Source organism: Vulpes vulpes, chromosome 11, assembly GCF_048418805.1.
Source record: "Vulpes vulpes isolate BD-2025 chromosome 11, VulVul3, whole genome shotgun sequence".
NCBI lineage: Eukaryota > Metazoa > Chordata > Mammalia > Carnivora > Canidae > Vulpes > Vulpes vulpes.
This window is the reverse complement of record NC_132790.1, coordinates 78,928,643-78,946,906: the sequence shown is the minus strand read 5'-3', so window position 1 is coordinate 78,946,906 and position 18,264 is coordinate 78,928,643. Positions and strand designations below refer to the sequence as shown.

General features: G+C 39.7%; 1 protein-coding gene across 7 annotated transcripts in view; it reads right to left on the bottom strand.

The window, feature by feature from the left end:
- NEK11 (NIMA related kinase 11) overlaps positions 1-18,264 on the bottom strand; it is a 235,215-nt gene that overhangs the window by 115,944 nt on the left and 101,007 nt on the right. For all 7 annotated transcript variants that reach the window (XM_072726830.1, XM_072726832.1, XM_026015522.2 and 4 more), the window contains one exon: positions 13,319-13,433. In XM_072726830.1, coding sequence (XP_072582931.1) covers positions 13,319-13,433 — 115 coding nt within the window. The remainder of the gene's footprint in view (positions 1-13,318; positions 13,434-18,264) is intronic.

Genomic DNA, 18,264 nt, shown 5'->3' with positions numbered 1-18,264 from the left:
TTTCCTCAGATTCTGCAATGTCCTGGTGTCGTTAATAACATGCTTTCCCAAGTGGCTGGCAGGATTCCTTGAATTTAGCAGATCCCCAGTAAATATTTGTAGATTTATATATTAACATAGAAATTCAATATAACCACAGGGCAGTATGTCTTCAAGAGTAGGAGAGACATGAAGTGTTAGGAGAGTTGAGGAGTGAGAAAAAAAAAACAGTAGTCTGGAGTGGCTGTGAAAGATCTGTAAGTTTTTTTTAACATCAACAGACATCAGCAATATAGTAATAAAGTAATTTCCATAATTATTAAACATTCTGGCAACTGTTCTGTTTTAAATATGTAATTTTATCTATTCCTCCTAACCATGCTGTGGCATACTTTTCATTTCCATCTTACAGATGAAGAAACTGAGGCACAAGGTTTAAGTAATTTGACCCAGTTATATAGTTAGTGATTGATAAATCCAGAATTCCAACCTTGACAGCCTGACTGTGTAACTTGGTCTCTTGATTACTAGCTAAAAATTGGATGAAAGAGTTCATGTTTCTAAGAGTAAGGGAAGCATATTCGTTTCCTATGGCTGATGTAACAAAGTACCACAAAGTTGGTGGCTGAAAACAACAAAAATTTATTTTTTTCCCAACACTGGAGGTCAAAAGTCTGAAATCGGGGTATCAGCAGGGTTGATCCCTTTCTGGAGGCTCCAAAGGAGCACCTGTTGTGTACATCTTTCCTACTTTCTGGTGGATGTTGGGAATCCTTGGTGCTCCTTGGCTCATAGATGCATGGCTACAATCTCTGCCTTTGTCCTCCCATAGTCTTCTCAGTGTATCTGTCTTGATTCTTCTTCAAAGGACTTGTCATTGGATTTAGGGTCCATCATAATCCAGAATAATCTTGTGTGATTATCCTTACCTTAATTACTTTTTTTTTTTTTATCACTGTAGATAACATAAAATTTGGGGCACATAGCAACTGAAATAAATGGGTACTGTTTAGGTCACACAAGCACTGTGAAGATGGTAACATAAAATACTCAAATACTCTCAAATAAAGCATGCCTCTACATGCCAGGCTGTAATTAAAAGATCGTTACCCAACAACACACTAGAGGCAACCCATACCAGCTGGCATCCCAGGCCAGCTCTTTCCTGGCCCAACTGTTGGGCCCTTGTCTCCTCGTGTAACCTCCTAACTCAGATTTTGGTAACCTGCTCCACAGATGTCACTAATGACTTAATTATTTCACCTGACCCTTCACCTCTAATGAAATTCTATCCCTTCTCCAGTCTTGTGTAATCCGTTGGTTTGAACACTTCTGATTCACTAATATGATCAACTGGTTTACAGTAAATGCAATTTGTGTCCTTCACTTGTTGGGAGGGAGTTGTTATTAGATAAAGTCTTTCAAGACCTCTGGGGCTTTTGTTTGCCATACATTTAGTCTGAGGCAGCATAATGGCATCTCAGTGCTGGCCCCTGATACAATCTGCAGGTAGGACTATGACCAATACCTGCACTAGTTTTTCTTCCAGTTAGCAGAGAGCTGTCACAGCATGGGGGAGAAACCTCTAGGCTGAAAAAAACATGGGTTTGGGGCGGGGTCTTAGGTCAACAATACCTCTTTTCATCCTTACCTCTGTCCTCCCCTGTTAAAAAGAGTCCTTAATACGTGTTCTCAAGTATTTGAGAATCTTAGCAAATCAATCCTTCCCTCCCAAGCAAGAAATAGAAAGTGAGGAACACAGAATTTTTTGTGAGTTTGAGTTCTAGAAAGTTGAAATGTAAGATCAATACTTAATAATTGTAGTGATTATTGAAACAGACTTCGCACCAGAATAACCTGTGGAACCTTAAAAAAAAATTAGGTGCACAGATTTCTTTTTCCTGGACCTGCATAAACAAGATTTTTCTGCAATGATGAAATGCTCTAGAAGTATGCTATCCAATACCGTAACCACTAACCACATGTGAATCTTAAGCATTCCACTCCCCTCCCCTCCCCAGTTTTATCACGATATAAATGACATATAACATGATATTAGCCTAAGCACTTGAAATATGACTAACATGACTGAGGAAAACATTTTTAATTTTCTTAAATTCTTATTAATTAAAATTTTAATTCAAATAACCATATGTAGTTTATTGGCTATCAAATTGGACAGCATGATTCTAGACAACTTGTTCTTAGTATGTGCTCCTCAAACCAGCAGCAACAGCATCAAGAAACTTGTTAGAAATGCAAATTCTTGGCATCATCCCAGACTACTGAATCAGAAGCTTCGGCAGTGGGGCTCCTAGCCAGTGGTATGCTAGTAAACGTTTAACAACTGGCTCTTGAAAAAAGCTCTGATTAGTAGCATTTGCCAATTTCCCTGATGTAAGCACTCAGTCACCATGGCCGATTTCAAGCTACCCACATGCTATCACTGAACACGAGGTTGGAAGGTGTGTACAATAGGGTCTGTGAGGCAACGTGCTCCTACATGCTGCTGAACCCAGCAATCTATGTCTTGTGATTCTGATGTACAGTATTGTTTGAGAACCACTGGCATAGACCTTCTAAAAGTCTAAGATGACAGAAACTATGGTGTTTATATATATATTTTTAATTCCTGTAAGGGCTTCTGATAAGCAGCCCAATAGAAAAGCCCAGACTCAGAACACATACAAGTAAAGTCACCTTGAGGAGTCAGTGGCCAGCTGAGCCTCCTGAGTTTGAGCTATCCTGACTCAGACTATGAAGACCTGCTCACTCCTGAGCATGGACAAGCCTGAGTCTCAGCCCCTCAGACTGGAAGGTCACATCCAGCTTGCCTTCCCTTAGAGTTTAGAGTGTTGCCATTCCAAACCTTCTCCCGTCTTGTTAAGATTAATGAGAGCAGCATAGGCATAACCAACTCAAAGGGCAAACCCAAGACGTCAGCAACATTGGCCTTCTTAATCACAATTCCCACTTTTCTTTCCCCCTTAAAAAAAGGATTGAGAGGGGATCCCTGGGTGGCTCAGCGGTTTAGCACCTGCCTTTGGCCCAGGGCGCGACGCTGGAGTCCAGGAATCGAGTCCCACGTGGGGCTCCCAGCATGGAGCCTGCTTCTCCCTCCTTCTGTGTCTCTGTCTCTGTCTGTCTATCATAAATAAATGAATCTTTAAAAAAAAAGGACTGAGAGTTCTTAGGATAACCTAAAATTTGCCTCACTTAATTCTTATTTTAAGAAAATCTTACAGATAGGTATCTTAAGGTACCTGATAGTTGTTTACAGCGTATGGCAGTCAAACAATACTGTCTCGAACAAGCCACTATACCTTTAAGATGAATATAGCCTGTCTACCGGATTTGTGGTAAGAATCAAGTGATTTAATATGCACATAAAATCATATCTGGAATATACTAATTTCATGTGCAGCCCTAAGGGAGGCAAAATAATACATTTGAAATGAGTACAGCTTTTCCCTATCTTAGAAATCTGCTCAGCCTGCTGAAATTTCCTTATATTCTTTATATTCTAACTAAAGGAAAAACTTATAGAAAGAATTTTCAGAGCAATTTATCTAAAACCAGGAGGTCACTTATACATACAGCCTCCAAGGTAGAGCATAGAACAAATCCTATGTCTCAGAAAAACTTCCTGATTTCATTACAAACCCAGGGCAGAGAGTTCTATTACAATAACTGCATGTATTACCTGAGTATTTCCATTGCAAAAGTCAGAGCTATGCCTACCAAGCTCTGTATTTTAATCTGAATTTGGCCTAAATCCCAAATGAGACTGCAGTGGAAAACTAATGTATATTCTTGCCCTTATTATGTTCCTTAATACAAAATATATTTACATTTATGATGTATTTAGGGAAAATAGCTGGAAATTTTAGCTGCAAGTTTATGGGCTCAGGATGGCTGGCAAAGGAGCATCTTTTAAAGAACTTTGTCCCAGATTCTACCTCTGGGTATAACAGTGGCATTCCTGACCCAATAGGAGGGCATGTACATCTCTGAGAATTTGGCTTGGGTTTTGCCAGCTGTCTAGGATCTAGGCAGAGAAGATATATATATATTTTGGTGCTAAGCTAATTGGCCCAGATGGGCATAATTAAGACCATAATTTGACAGGAGGAAATAACCAGCCTGAGCGATTTTTTATTTCTCATAAATGCAAAAACTAGAGCAAGTAAAAGTACTGTATTCCAAATCATACTTAATTAATATGGTAAAGGTACTTTTAAGCTATAATCAGAAGGTCTCCTGGGTAGCTAAAAACTGAAATACTATTTATCATCAACTCAGGGATTTTATGTGGAACTTGAGAAAATATTGCAACTTGCTTTGATGTATTTTTTTTATTTTAGTAAGAGACAGTTGTGCACTTTGTTTCATGCACTGTGCAAAGTTCTTTGCTTACCATCTAATTTATTCCTCCCTCGATCCTCGAAAATTGGGTATTATTCCCATTATGCAGATGAGGAAACTGAGGCTTGACAATAATTTTTTTTTTGCCCCAGTTCACACAGCTGACAAATGGCTAGAAGTGGGGGAAAAAGACAAAGTCTGGCTCCAAATTTCTTTCAGGTACACCAGTGGCTTCCAGGCTAGTAGTTTTTTTTTAAGTGTCTATGGATATTCCAGAAGCTTTAATCATTCTTCCTTTGTATATATTGGAGGTAACTTTACCCTGAGTTAGAGAAAAGTACTGAATTATAGATTTTTTTAAAAGATTTTATTTATTTATTCATGAGAGACACACACACACAGAGGCAGAGACATAGGCAGAGGGAAAAGCAGGTTCCATGCAGGGAGCCCGATGCAGAACTCGATTCCAGGTCTCCAGGATCATGCCCTGGGCTGAAGGCAGTCGCTAAACCACTGAGCCACCAGGGATCCCCTAGACTGTTTATTCAAATACTATTTTATTCACCTCAAGTGTATGGAATGACTTGCCTCAGTGGAGGCGTGCAGCATTTATGGAGGGGCATCTGTCAGATGTCCTTCCAAGAACTTGCTGATTAGCTGCAAAGTATGCAGTAAGCTGACAGCCTCCAACTGCAGGTCTGAGGATCTGCTAAGCAGGAAGGGATAGTGAGGCACAGCATTTCTGCCCAATGTAGTATTCTTCTGTGGGCAATCTTTGATCCAGGACTCTCCACTAGGTTGACTGAGGCTGTCTTGGAGCCATAATAAGGTCTGGGGCTTTTCCTATCCACTCCTCCTTCCTTCCTGCTCACATCTCACAGATGCCAGAACTGCATCACAATCTGGAGAGTCTCTTTGCTCACTCTTGATCCCACTCTCATTTTTCTCTCAACAGAAATTACCCTCAAAACATCGCCTACTTTTCTCTCTTAGTGTATGCTTCTCGGAGGATCCAGCCAATAAAACCACTAAAGAGTTATTTTCACATACAGACTTTACCAATCCTGTTATAAGAGTAATCCACCAATCAGCATTTGCTCACACTCTGTCTTATGTAAAGTGTGGTCATGCATTCCATGGGGAAACTAAGCTGATGCAAACAAAAGAGACAAGTGTGTACCTATAACACGGACTATAGACTTCATAAAGCCCCTTTATTCCCACTAAATGTGTACACTTAGCACATACATGGAGTCTGAGAGGGTTACCTTCTGGTGATATGACTACTTCTATTAAATTAAATACTGTTCTATGGATAGTGCAGAAGAAGAAAACCAACTTTTGCATGGCGGTGGCTTACATTAGAGATTATTTAAATGGAAGGGTATCTATAAGGGAAGAGGCAGTGGCTAGGGGACTCAAAAAGCATGCATGGAGGATTTCTACTCCCATGTCTCTGACACTTCTCCTTTATTTTTCCTCTTTCCAGTATCCATCTGGTAAAATTAGATTACCATCTCCCTCAAGAAGAAAGAGTAAAAATTATAGGTGAACACCAATGCACACAAGTTAGCCTCTCCTGCCAAATTGTTATTCTACTATTTCCCCAACTGAATCCATCTTTGCAAGAAATGTATGCTGCTTTTGACAAAAAGCATTAGTGTTCTTATGGAATTGTTCCACCAATTTAATCACTTATTCAATAAATGTTTACCTAGCACCAACTCAGAGCCAGTCACTGTGCCAGCAGATGGGAATAAAATGAACAAGACAGATATAGTCCATGCTCTGGTTGAGCTTAGAGTTGAACTCAGTCTCTTCAAACTTGAATGCACATACACATCACCAGGATTTTGCATCTTCTGATCCAGTGAGCCTAGGGTGTAGTGTCTAGGGTGTGGTCTGAGATTCTGCATTCCTAACAAGTTCTCAGGATATTAGTGATGACAATCCTCAGACGATGCTTTGAGGAATGGACTGGCCAATTGGTATTCAGCTGCTGTGCTGTGACACAATTCTATATTGAGAATACTTCTCAGGGGTGCCATCAAACTGGGATCAATGAATATTGTCCATATAATGGGAAACACATACTTTTATCATGATGCCTATTTAGTGGAATTTTGAGTTGTGAGATCAACACTGTAAGAGTATGATTTATTAAGACTAAAAAGTGAAAAGTAAGAGGTATGGAATAACATCAAGATGGCTGGATGCCATTCTGGGAATAGGTAAGAATGAGGCCTCTGAACACACTTGCACAATTGGGGCACTAACCTGCTCTCATCATCAATGACACAGAGCTAATGGGGCTAAGGGAAAAAATTCTTTTAATTTTCCAAAATTTGCTTTTTCTTAACCAGTAATCACTTTCTAGCCCTCTCTAGTATACCACTAAAATTTCTCATCATGAACGCTATGTACACACAAAAGTTATCTCCAAAATGTGTAATTTCACAAATAAAAAGAAGCCAGATATATAGCTAGAGTCCATATATTCATAAGCAACCACTTACGTCAACTGTCAATTATTATCTCTTAGGCATGGGGTTGTGAGGAGATGGAAAGTGGAGGGAATAAAAGGAGCTCATTTAGTTCTAAGATGTGTGAAGCCAGGAAAGGCCATGTAGGGTCAAGCTGGAGAGAGGGGTTGGGTTTGTTTGCTTTTCCTATATTCAAAAGAGAAAATGAATCTAGCTATAATAAAAAGGGTAAAGTCACTTTGCTCTCTCTACAACTCCAAATACCCAAGTACAAAATGTAGTGAAAGACTGAAGGCATCTTAAACTCATCTACAAACATGTACTTAGCTGGCTAATCTTCAATAGTTAAGAACTCCCATTAATAGTTTAAAGGAAAAACAACCCCATAATTTAAAGGAGCCATAGCCAGGAGAGAAACCAGGACAGGCCAAGGGGTTAGCAGGAAAGACATGGCTAGGTATGTAGAGTTAGTTCTACTACACATTCCTAAAAATGTGTTCTTACATGTGGATACGAATGCACAGGAATAATGAGTCTATAAAGAACCCTTCCCACAATCTCAGAGCCAAGTCTAACTGGGGAGCTGCAAATGCTGGCAATGTGACAAACATCACTGTCTGGAGACAGCTGTGGGAAAATGGACTTTTTAAGAATAAGTCAAATTCATTATAATGCTCACACATAGACATGCTACTATGAAACCTGACAATCACTTTGAACCTTTCTGTAGGTTTCCTATTTTCCTATTTTGAATTTTTTCTAAGCGTGAGAAGTCAGTGGAAAATGTTGTTAGTCATGAATGACAGAAGGTATTAGATACCGCTGCCACAATTCCTTGCCAGAAAGGATTTTTGTTTGTTTGGGAGATGTTATTTCATTGCAAAGAATGAAAGACTCTGACAAGTGAACACAGGGGTTGGCTAATACTGCCATGGCCCTCACTGCCACAAAACAGCCCCTCTGCAAAGATCAGAGAAGACAATTTTAAATTCCTATCACAAATATCTAAATTAAAGCCTGGCCTAAACAAACACCAAAGGAAAATATATCAATCCCTTTAAAAAATTAGCATATGAATCAAAGATGGTTATTTGACTGGAAGCAAACAGTATCCAATATAGCTCTATTAGTTTTCTGTGACAGCTTCACTTCCTTTGGGCATCGGAATGATATTCTCTTGGTGGTAGGTGCAGGAGCCCTGAGCACAACTGTGAAACTTGCATGAATGGAAAATAATTACATCAGCTAAAGAAAATTCTACTATGGTATGTCCAAAGTGCTGTCTGAAGCTTACATTAATATAAGGCTTTAGTCTATTATACTTCGTAGTCTATCTGACCTTAAAGCCATGATTAATGCTTACTTAATTTTCTGCTTAATTGGTTCATTCCAAACATGACCCATGACAGGCCCAGCAAGGCCATTTAAGCATGCTCTCTGGCCTACCAGCAGCACCTTTAGTTTAATAACTACTGTATAATTAATATTGGGCTAAGGGATGGAGCATAGAATCACATACAGCTTTCACAGGACAGAAAATTATTTTGAGATGTCCACAGGTGCTAATTTTCTATATGAGTAACTGATGCTCTGGGGGACTGATTTTCCTCTTATTTCCATCATGCCTGTTTAGGCCACAACAGTGAAGTGGCCGGTTGGGCAGGTGTTATTCTGCATCCATTTCAAGTTTTCAAATTGGATACAATCCTTAAGTTTCACTTAAAGGCACCTACCCAGTTTCTCATGTGGAAGGAACACTTCAATTCTTAAATATGCCTCAATGTGGAGAATCAGCACATTTTTACTCAATATTAGATTCATTTTAATTATCCTCAAGAGCTGAGGAAATTAGAGAGTGGCTGCTGGAGACTTTATTCTTGCGTGTAAATACAAGAGTCAGGTGGAAACATTACCATGCAACACAAATGTAACTCAGTGGAATATGTGACAAATCTGAAATAAAACCACCATCAATTTATATTTATGAATGAAGTCTTTAAGATATCTAAAGCTCTGGAAGTGATGGGACATTTAGGAATATAGAAGTGACCCCCGGCACTTAGTCTTTTTTGAGGACTAATGAGCCAAACAGCTCTACCGGCTTCTCTGGGCTGAGTTTTGGTGTCTGGGCTGTTAGTTCTTGTGCTAGTATGTTTGGGCTGCTTTCAGAGGACACAAGGTCATGTGACACTTGCTGGTATGGGTTCCTGCCACACCAGTGTGCCACCTCCAACTATAAAGCCTGAAGAGAGGAGCTAAGAGATTCCAGTCCCTCATCTTTAATTTTCCTCTGGAGAGAAGACCCCAAAACTGTTAGCATTCCTTGTGGAAGGCAATATTGCTCAGTTGACACTAGAAGAAAACTCCATGATCACTATTGGGACCAAGGACTTTGTGTCCCAAGTAATACTAGAGATCTTCCTAGTTGACCTTCTACCTCCACCACTTCACCAGTCTCTCTCAGCCATTCGTTAGCTAAAGTACAGACTGAGGCACTACTCTCAATGTTTTTTTTCCCCTTTCTTCTTAACAATGTTCTTTTTATTTACCAAATTTATTGAGGTATAATTGATAGACAATAAAATGCACTCATTTAGAGCAGAGAGTTCAGTATGTTTTGACAAATCTATACATCAAGGTAAACCACCACCATAATCAAGGTATCGACTTTTTCCATCACCACAAAAGGTTCCCTTGTGTCCTTTGAATCAATTCGCAATTTCCAGACCACCACTGGTCTCATTGCTATCACTACAGATAAGTGCTGCTGGTTCTAGAACTTCACAGAAATGCAATTGTTTAATATGAACTCTTTTGTTTGTGGCTTCTTTCACTCAGCACAATATTTTTTATATTCATTCATATTGTTGTGTGTATTGATAGTTTGTTCCTTTTCATTGCCAAGTAGGATTACATTGTATGGATAAACTAGAAGTTCATTTACCCATTCATCTATTGGTTGACACTTGTTTCTAATTTTTGGTACTACGAATAAACTGCTAAGAACATTTGTGTACAGATCTTCTTAGAGACATGTCTTAATTTCTCTTAGGTAATTATCTAGAGGTAGAACTGCAGAATCAGTTGATGTTTTCATTTTAAAAGCTAAAATAATAAGGGACACTTGGGTGGCTCAGTGGTTGACCATCTGCCTTTGTCTCAGGTCATGATCCCAGGATTCTGGGATCAAGTCCTGCTTCAGGCTCCCGGTAGGGAGCCTGCTTCTCCCTCTGCCGATGTCTCTGCCCCATTCTCTATGTTTCTCACTAATAAATAAATCTTTAAAAATAATAAAAATGTATTGTTGTGTAACAGAGTTCAAATCACTTTATTTCCACTTGGACACTTAAAGGGAAGAGATGATACCTTAAGTCACAGAGCAGCTGATAACTACAAAGGGCATGTAGACTTCCTATGGGCAAGCAAAGGACAATCCCTCTGAGGTCAGAGCTTTCTTGGAGCACAGGGAAGGGGCTGAGGAGTCACTCAAGGAGTAGCTAAAAGAGTACTTAAATGATAACTGGTCAGGCTGTGGGTGGGCAGCCAAGGCCTACTTCAGTGAACCCTTAGCACCTGAACAGGTGGATTGAGAGCCATGCTCTGTCTGCACCATGTTCATGAGCCTCAAGCTCTTTCAGCTTTGCAAGAAACCCTATTCTGCAACTCAGTTGGAAGCTGCTGAAAATAAGGCTAAATGCGATGAAATTCCTGGCAGAAATTAATGTGTAAGAAATCATCAGCATTACATATACGGGGGTTAGGTAGGGATAATTTCTTTAATGTTCCAGTTGTGCTTTCTCATTTGAATATAATGGTTATCCATGACTTTGGCTAGATTAAATCAGCTGTAGCCAACGAAATGCATACCAAACGTAAATAACATCTTACTTTGTTTTCTTTCTCTGCAACTAACTCCTCACATCCCAGAGGGAATTTTCCAATTCAACATCAAAGACTGATTACATTTGGTATAAAAGCTTCAAAAAAAAGACTGTGTAATTTTATTTTACATATACATGCTAGATAAAAAATAAACAAATAAAAACTTCCTCTAGGTGCTGAAAGTTTGGAGTCAAATATTCTAAAAAGCAAAGAGAATGGGGAAAATAACCACTGCAAAATTCATCAACAAATTAAAGTTTCATATCCCAAAACTTCACTAGCTATATGATCACTAATAATCTTGTAGTTGCCCATAATTCTAATCAATCACCAACTCAAAGGTTACGTTTTTATTGTTCTAAGTTTCCCTTTTCAATTTAGAGAAATATGAACTAAACGGGAAGGAAAAATAAGGGGAATATTTAACATATTTTACAAGGCATTTGGCTCGACTAAAACCACAATGTGTTTTTTGGATCTGATGGCTTATTATGGGAGACCTAAGTAGTGTTTCCTTATAGCATAAATTTCCAGTTTGGCTAGTAACTCAATATCTGGTCTATCATATTGCAACGTCCATGACAAAAGACAAAGGGGAGACATCAGCATGAGTCTCCTGGTAGTAGGTGCAACGGGTGGTCAGGGCTAGCTTAGGAGTAATTTGACTAATACAGGCCACAAAAATTAGCATAGAGACACACAAAGAAAAGACTCTGCCTTTTGGAAGTCCAATTCATTTGTCTGATTCTGGAGAATCGATTGTTCCTACTCAACACCTTTGGGGAAAATGGAAAGGGTGCTATTCTATAAAGCAGGCACTTTTGAGTTCTTAAGCAAATTATGTAATGTCTTTGGTTTCTCATGTATGAAATGAGTAGGAAGTACTTTTCCTACTTGAGACCCAGAGGCTGGGCCCAGACTTCTTGATCCTAGACTACCCACTCAATATCCTGTTCTGGGGCTTCCTCTTTATACATAGCGATGGCCCTGCCTTACAGCAAAGCACAAGCCATCCATATCAAGTGCTATCCAATGGCCTCTCAGTTTTATATTTTTGGAAAGGCCTATGGGATATTTCTGTGCTTACAAATTTTACCTTTGGAAAATATTAGTATTGTATAGAAATACCCGAAAAGGATCCAAGATGCAAATCCATCTGATAAACCTATTTGTTTGTCAATAATACCTGTTATCAGATGGCTTCCATCATTTGAAAAGTTGGCAAATGCCAACGTAAAGAGCTTCAGGTGCTAGTTTCCTTACAGGTGAAAGCAGAAGCACAAGTTCTAAAAGATCTGTAAAGAAGACATCAAATGCAAATTTGGGCTGAGATGACCAATCAACCCAAACTTCACTACCTTCTCTCTCAGTTTGGAAGGAGAACTACTGCCCAAGAGAGTTGTTACACCATTGTGTAGCCATGAGGATGCACCTCAAAGACCTCCCACTATAAGGAGCATAATTGGCCAAGGGTCCTAAGGCTGTGTTCTGAAATCTATCCCTGCATTCTCTCAGAGGCCACTACCATTGCTAAAGTGCAGCAGGGAAACTAAGGCAAGCCCCTGATGGCTGACTTTGCTTAAAGACTTCTTGATGTCTTGGTTGCCTCTGTTTGCCGGGCAGACTAGTACACATCCACCAAACCTGTCTTTTCATTTGTAACATGACTTAAATCATGGGTTGATGATTCTCTCAGCCTTTTCCAGCTCCTTTCCTAATGCCTTTCATGCAGACATTTTCCCTAATATCCTTGCACTTTTACACCCATCTTGACAACTGCTTCTTGGAGGGCAGTCTAATATATCATTCATTCATTCATTCATTCATCCAAGAAATATTTATTGAGTGCCAGAAAATATTCCTGGCACTTTGTCCTAGGCACTGGGGAGGGTGGTACAAGACTGAGATGGCCCCCATGGTCATAACCCTCCCCCCTAGGGTAATAAACTGTTTCCCTTTCTTTGGCTCTTATTATGTGTTGGGCACTGAGATAAGAGCACGTCATATGCCCACTCTCATTTGCTTTTCACAGCAACCCTTAAAGAAGGTATTATTCTTATTCCATAGATAAGAAAACTGAAATCTACAAAGCTGCCAGGGGCTTCCCTGACGGGGACAGCTTTTGACTCCAAAATTCATGTTTTTAACATTAAACTATGCTATCTCTCTCCTATTTGGGTAACAGCTCTGAACACTTTTCTTCTGGCAAGGATTGCACATCCATATAGTTGATTTTCCAAACTGGACTTCATTTGTTCACTTTTATAAAGGCCAGGGAAATCACTAATAGAAGGAGGAAACAGTATTTCAGAGCATTCATAGTCCTACACCATTACAATGTCCATTAATAATAATATTGTTTAATTCATGCAAAAGTTTCTCACTTGGTGTGAATTTCCAACTGATTTTCATCTATTACAAAGATAGAAGAGGACAGACAGTCCTTTGGCTTCTCTGCTTTTTATCCTGGTCCCAGCTCACCTCTGGCAAACTGATGAAAGGTGGTCACATACATCCAAGGCTTTTCTCAGAGGCCAGCCAAGCCTACCAGACGGTCAGCCACACCAACCCATGTGCCAACCCTTCTGAATACTGATGTAAACTCATACCATGATCTCCAAGGTCAGTTAAGGTGTCTTCTATACTTGATTCAAGTGGGTCAAGGTCCAAGGAAGGAATGGGCTGAGATTCAGGTAGGTTCTCTGAAGTCAGGTCATCAAATTCCTTATGGAAGGTAATTAACAGTTCATGAGAAGTTGATAGAAGGAAACAGCATTACCACAAATGAAACAATATTGTTTAGAAAACTATGTAGAAATAAATCCTCTCCTTTAAACAGGATTCCACTTTCAAATTTCAGAAAGGCAGGTTGGGATAAGAGAAGCAGCCTTGAACCAACTCAACAGGTGACCTTGACCTTCCGTGGCATCTGTTTCAGAGCCATGACTAGGATGAGGCAGGAGGAATGCCCAGGTACACAACTGAAGGAAGTACTCACTTTCTGGCTCATGCAAGAGCAGTCATGATCAGCAGCGAAGAACAAATACTACCTACAATTCTGCATCAAGGGTACCACATCCATCTCCCCCTAGTTCAGCCCTGCTCAGGTTCCTCATCTCAGAAGTAGAGCTGTTTGGCTTGGATGACTTCCAAGTTCTCATCTAGCTTTAACAGTGCTATGATTCTGTAATCTGTAAACCAGTTTCCTAAAGAAAGAGATCTAAGAGGCCACATGAAAGAATTCACATTTCAAAAAAAAAGTAAAATTTCTCAAATATATCAGTAGGTATTTCAATAGATTATTTTGCTTCCCCCCCCCCCCGGATTTGTGTGTGTGTGTGTGTGTGTGTGTGTGTGTGTATGTGTGTTTGCAACCTAGAGCTAATGGTGAACTGACCTATTTTCCTTGATAAGTGGCTTTCATGGAGAACTACTCCAAGAGAGTCTTCTTATTAAAAACAGAAGGGAAAGCTCAAACTAATCTTAATGAATAAAACAAAGCCATGGTACAGCATTTGAGAAAATACTGTCATCAAATATTTTTAAGAAGTCCAGTGTTTGTACTGTATGATTGCTGTAGGAGGTGAAATTGATTTCAAATTTCAAAGGATCACTGATAGCACACAGGCAACTTTAAGAACAAAGAACAAAGATTGCATGAAATGTGTTTTCACTTCTACTTCAGAAATTATTGGAAAATAAGTATTTGGACCCTCAATTGACTTTGATTAGCTGAGGTTCTCTTTGAAGAGAAGGGATAGAATTGTTATAATTGCTTCTATTAGAAAGGACTTGCTCTGATCTTTGATCTCCTTTACTATTTCATATATGGAGAACTGATGTGTTACACACTTCTCACAGAAACCCAGTTTTGGCATCATCACAACTGTGTGTGTCACAGGATAAAAGAAAGACCAGGCTTATTTTGTATATTATGGAATCTAGTTGTTTTAAAGCTACCATCCTTTAAAGAAATGGTGCCTATGATTCCATGTCCAACTACGCTTCCAGATTTCAAAGCTCAAATTCAGCCAAGCAGAAAGTACATGCCAAAATAAAAGGTCCTGTTAGTTAGGGTCTGGGAAACAAAACAAGCCATTCTCCTAAGTGCCTCAAAGAATTTTTGACATGTTTAAGAAATAGCAGAGCCTATTTTCTCCCCTAACTCGGATTTTATCTCATACCACTGCTTTTGATAACATAAAGCACTTCATATCAGCTGACAAGAGAGAGAGAGGACAGAGAAGAGAGCCCCAGTGAAATTGGGAAGAATTTAAATCATAAATATGTGTATGGGCAGAGACAGGAGCATTTTCCTCTTTCTTCCTTTTCTCCTTATCACGTTTTTCTTTAGCTTCTTGCATCTGATTAATCCAATTTCTTTCTTACATTTTATTTCCTCTTTTCCAGCTCACTGATGTCTTCCCTTGAGATATTTAAAACCCTTCAGTCCCTCTGCAAAGTATTTAGCTTCCCATTTTCTCTCTCTTTTGTTCTTTGAATATCATTAAACCTGCCTCACTCTGTGCCTGTGAATATGCTTAACCGCCTCTCTTTCCTGCCTAGCCTCCTCTCTTCATCCTCCTCCTGGGGTGAACAAGAAAGCCCCAGGTCACTTTTCCTTTACTTCCGTTCCCATTAAATGCTTTTTTCCTAAAGAGTCTATAAGAAAGTCTGTTAATCGGTAGCTTTTCCTGGTCTTCCTTCATGTGAAGGTGAAATGGCTTTCAAGAGCCTCACTTTCTGTCCATTATTAATCAGTGTGGTCCTGGATGAGCAGCATCAGAATCACCAGGAGCTTTTTAAAAATTCAGCATCCCAAGCCCCACCCCAGACAAACCAAATCAGAATCTGCCTTTTAACAAAAACAATAGGTGATTTGGGTGAATTTTGAAATTTGAGAAGCATTGCTATAAGCCATAAGAATTTAGAGAAGAGCCAGTCGGATTGTGGACTTGTGAGGTCAAAGAGGATTTTCCTAAGGAGAAAGTGACATTTGAAAGTGAGAAGGGGGATCCCTGGGTGGCGCAGCGGTTTGGCGCCTGCCTGTGGCCCAGGGCGCGATCCTGGAGACCCGGGATCGAATCCCACATCAGGCTTCCAGTGCATGGAGCCTGCTTCTCCCTCCGCCTGTGTCTCTGCCTCTCTCTCTCTCTCTGTGACTATCATAAATAAATAAAAATTTTAAAAAAATTAAAAAAAAATGAAAGTGAGAAGGTTGGATGCTAATGAGGGGTGAGATGGAAAGGCTGATATAATTGCATAAAACAGGGCAAGATACCTGGGGGGTTAGGGAAGTGCCGAGCAACCCAGTCTGCAAGACTGAACCAGCTAGAAGACCCAAGCATCTGCTGGAGCATTTCCTGCCTCCATCAATATGCAAACTTAAGAAATGTACTTCTGGAAATCTCAGGGCCAAAGATGTTGGCAATACTAAATCAAAGATCGAAGGATGAGCCAACATCTCTGGACAAAATAGCATTAGGCACTTTCCCTCTTGTTGCTCCCTTTGCTCCTTGCTGATGGAAAGGGGATGGAATTGAGAATAACTACATAGACACCAGGAAGTTGTGAATTGGGACTTCATGAAATCTTTATGAAATCCTCACTTTCTTCAACTGAATTGAGCCAAGATCTCCACTATCCTGTGGGATTATCCCATGTTCTGAGGGATAATATATAGTTAATAAAATCTCCCGAGATCCTGCCTGCCATTATGGTTTCAGTTCTATCTTAAAGTTACTGCAGGATCCCCAAGGACCCTGGTTTAAAAGAGGACAGGATCACTTAGAGAGTAGTTGTTTAACACTGACAGCAATCACATCAGAAATGAAAAAGAACACATAAATTATTACTTTGAAAGGTCAATGAAGGAAAGCAAAAATGTCAGGTAAATTATCAGACATTGAAATGTAAAATCATGTTTGAAACTACATTTTTATTTGCTATACAGCAACTTCAAGAATAAAGTTATTTAGGTCTTATAAAACAAAATATTACCACATCTGTATTTCTCAAATTCTAATCTCTGAGTATAACATCCTTAGAAGCAGGGATCCCTGAACCTTCCAGAAAAAATGTCCCAGTTTCTATTAGATGATTCAACAAGTAGTTTTACACATATTGACAAACAGAATTTCTATCATCATGCCAGATTCCTTCTAAGGATCTGTGGAAATGTGCAGTTCTCAGTCCTGTGTGGAAGAAAGCCAACAGATCTAGGGCAGGTGACCCACCTCCACAAGTTATCATTTCAGGGCATAAAAAAAGTGGGGAGCTGTCAATGAGCACTCAGTACTTGGTAGGGGATCAGGTCTGCCATGCACTGATAACATCAAGACCCTTCTCCAAGTAGGGATCCAACATTGCTCCTGACCCCATCCTCTTCAGCCAGCAATTTTGCCATTCACTAGGTTCCATGAGTGGGAACGATACTATCTTCCATGTCTCTGGGACCCACAAGAGATTCCACAGCTGGCTTCATTTAATGGAGTATGAAACGAATAGAGGGGGCAAGTGGAATTGAGCGCATGTCATCAATGTCCCCATATTATCTGCTAAAGGGTCCAAGAGATACTCTTAAGGTTATAGAAGGCTGGACACTCCCCCACCGCCATCTGTTCCAGCTTGGAGTTTTCAGAAATCGATAATACCCACAACCATTAAGTAAATGAGAAAGGTGGATTACCTCTCAAATGGAGGCAGAAAACAAGTGATCCTAAACTCTGCCTGGCTGAGAGTGCACTTTGCTGGGGGCTCCTGCAATGTCCCAGGGTTTGGAGCACTCTGATCACTGAACTACAGGAAAATGAGTGCCCCCAGACTTCAGAGATCATCTCCAAAGCCTTAGGGGAGCTTGGTTCTTCCTGCTAAAGAAAAAGAATCTCCCTCAGATGCAGAGATCTCCAATGAAGGAACAACCAGAATTTGAGCCATAAAGTTCGCTATAAAAATGACTCCCTCCCATGTTGCTTTTATCAGAAGAGCTAAGAAGTTGGGGTTGATGTCTATTGTCCAAATATGAGCCTGAAGAAAAACTTCCTTAAGTATCATTGCCTACACCAAGGCCCATGAAGATGTTTTTAACCATTAGAGAAAATGGTATTTGCTATTCAGGGGCTTGGGATGCTGAGGACATGATTCAGGGTCCATTTCATGTGACTCTGCAACCCTATTTATTATTGGACATCTAAGGTAATTATTCAAAGTTCAAAAGGGACTATTAACACAATGCATAATGACATAGATGGGAGACAGAAAATTAAAAGGGAAGAAAAAATAATACAGAAAGAGAACAATGGAATAAAGAGGTAAAGCAAAAACAGCACAGCTGAAATTCAAAATTAGATATACATACATTTGCTCTACAAAGTCATAATTTTATTCATCAATTGTTCATTCCATGCTGATTGAGTTTTCTTGTATGCAGTATGCACTTGGATGTTTTTGGAGGAATCTATTGATCCATTTTTAAGTACAGCTACTCTGAATTAGTGTCATCACTAACCATCAGCCTATATGCTAAAATGAACCCCAGTACCTCCCACCCTGAATT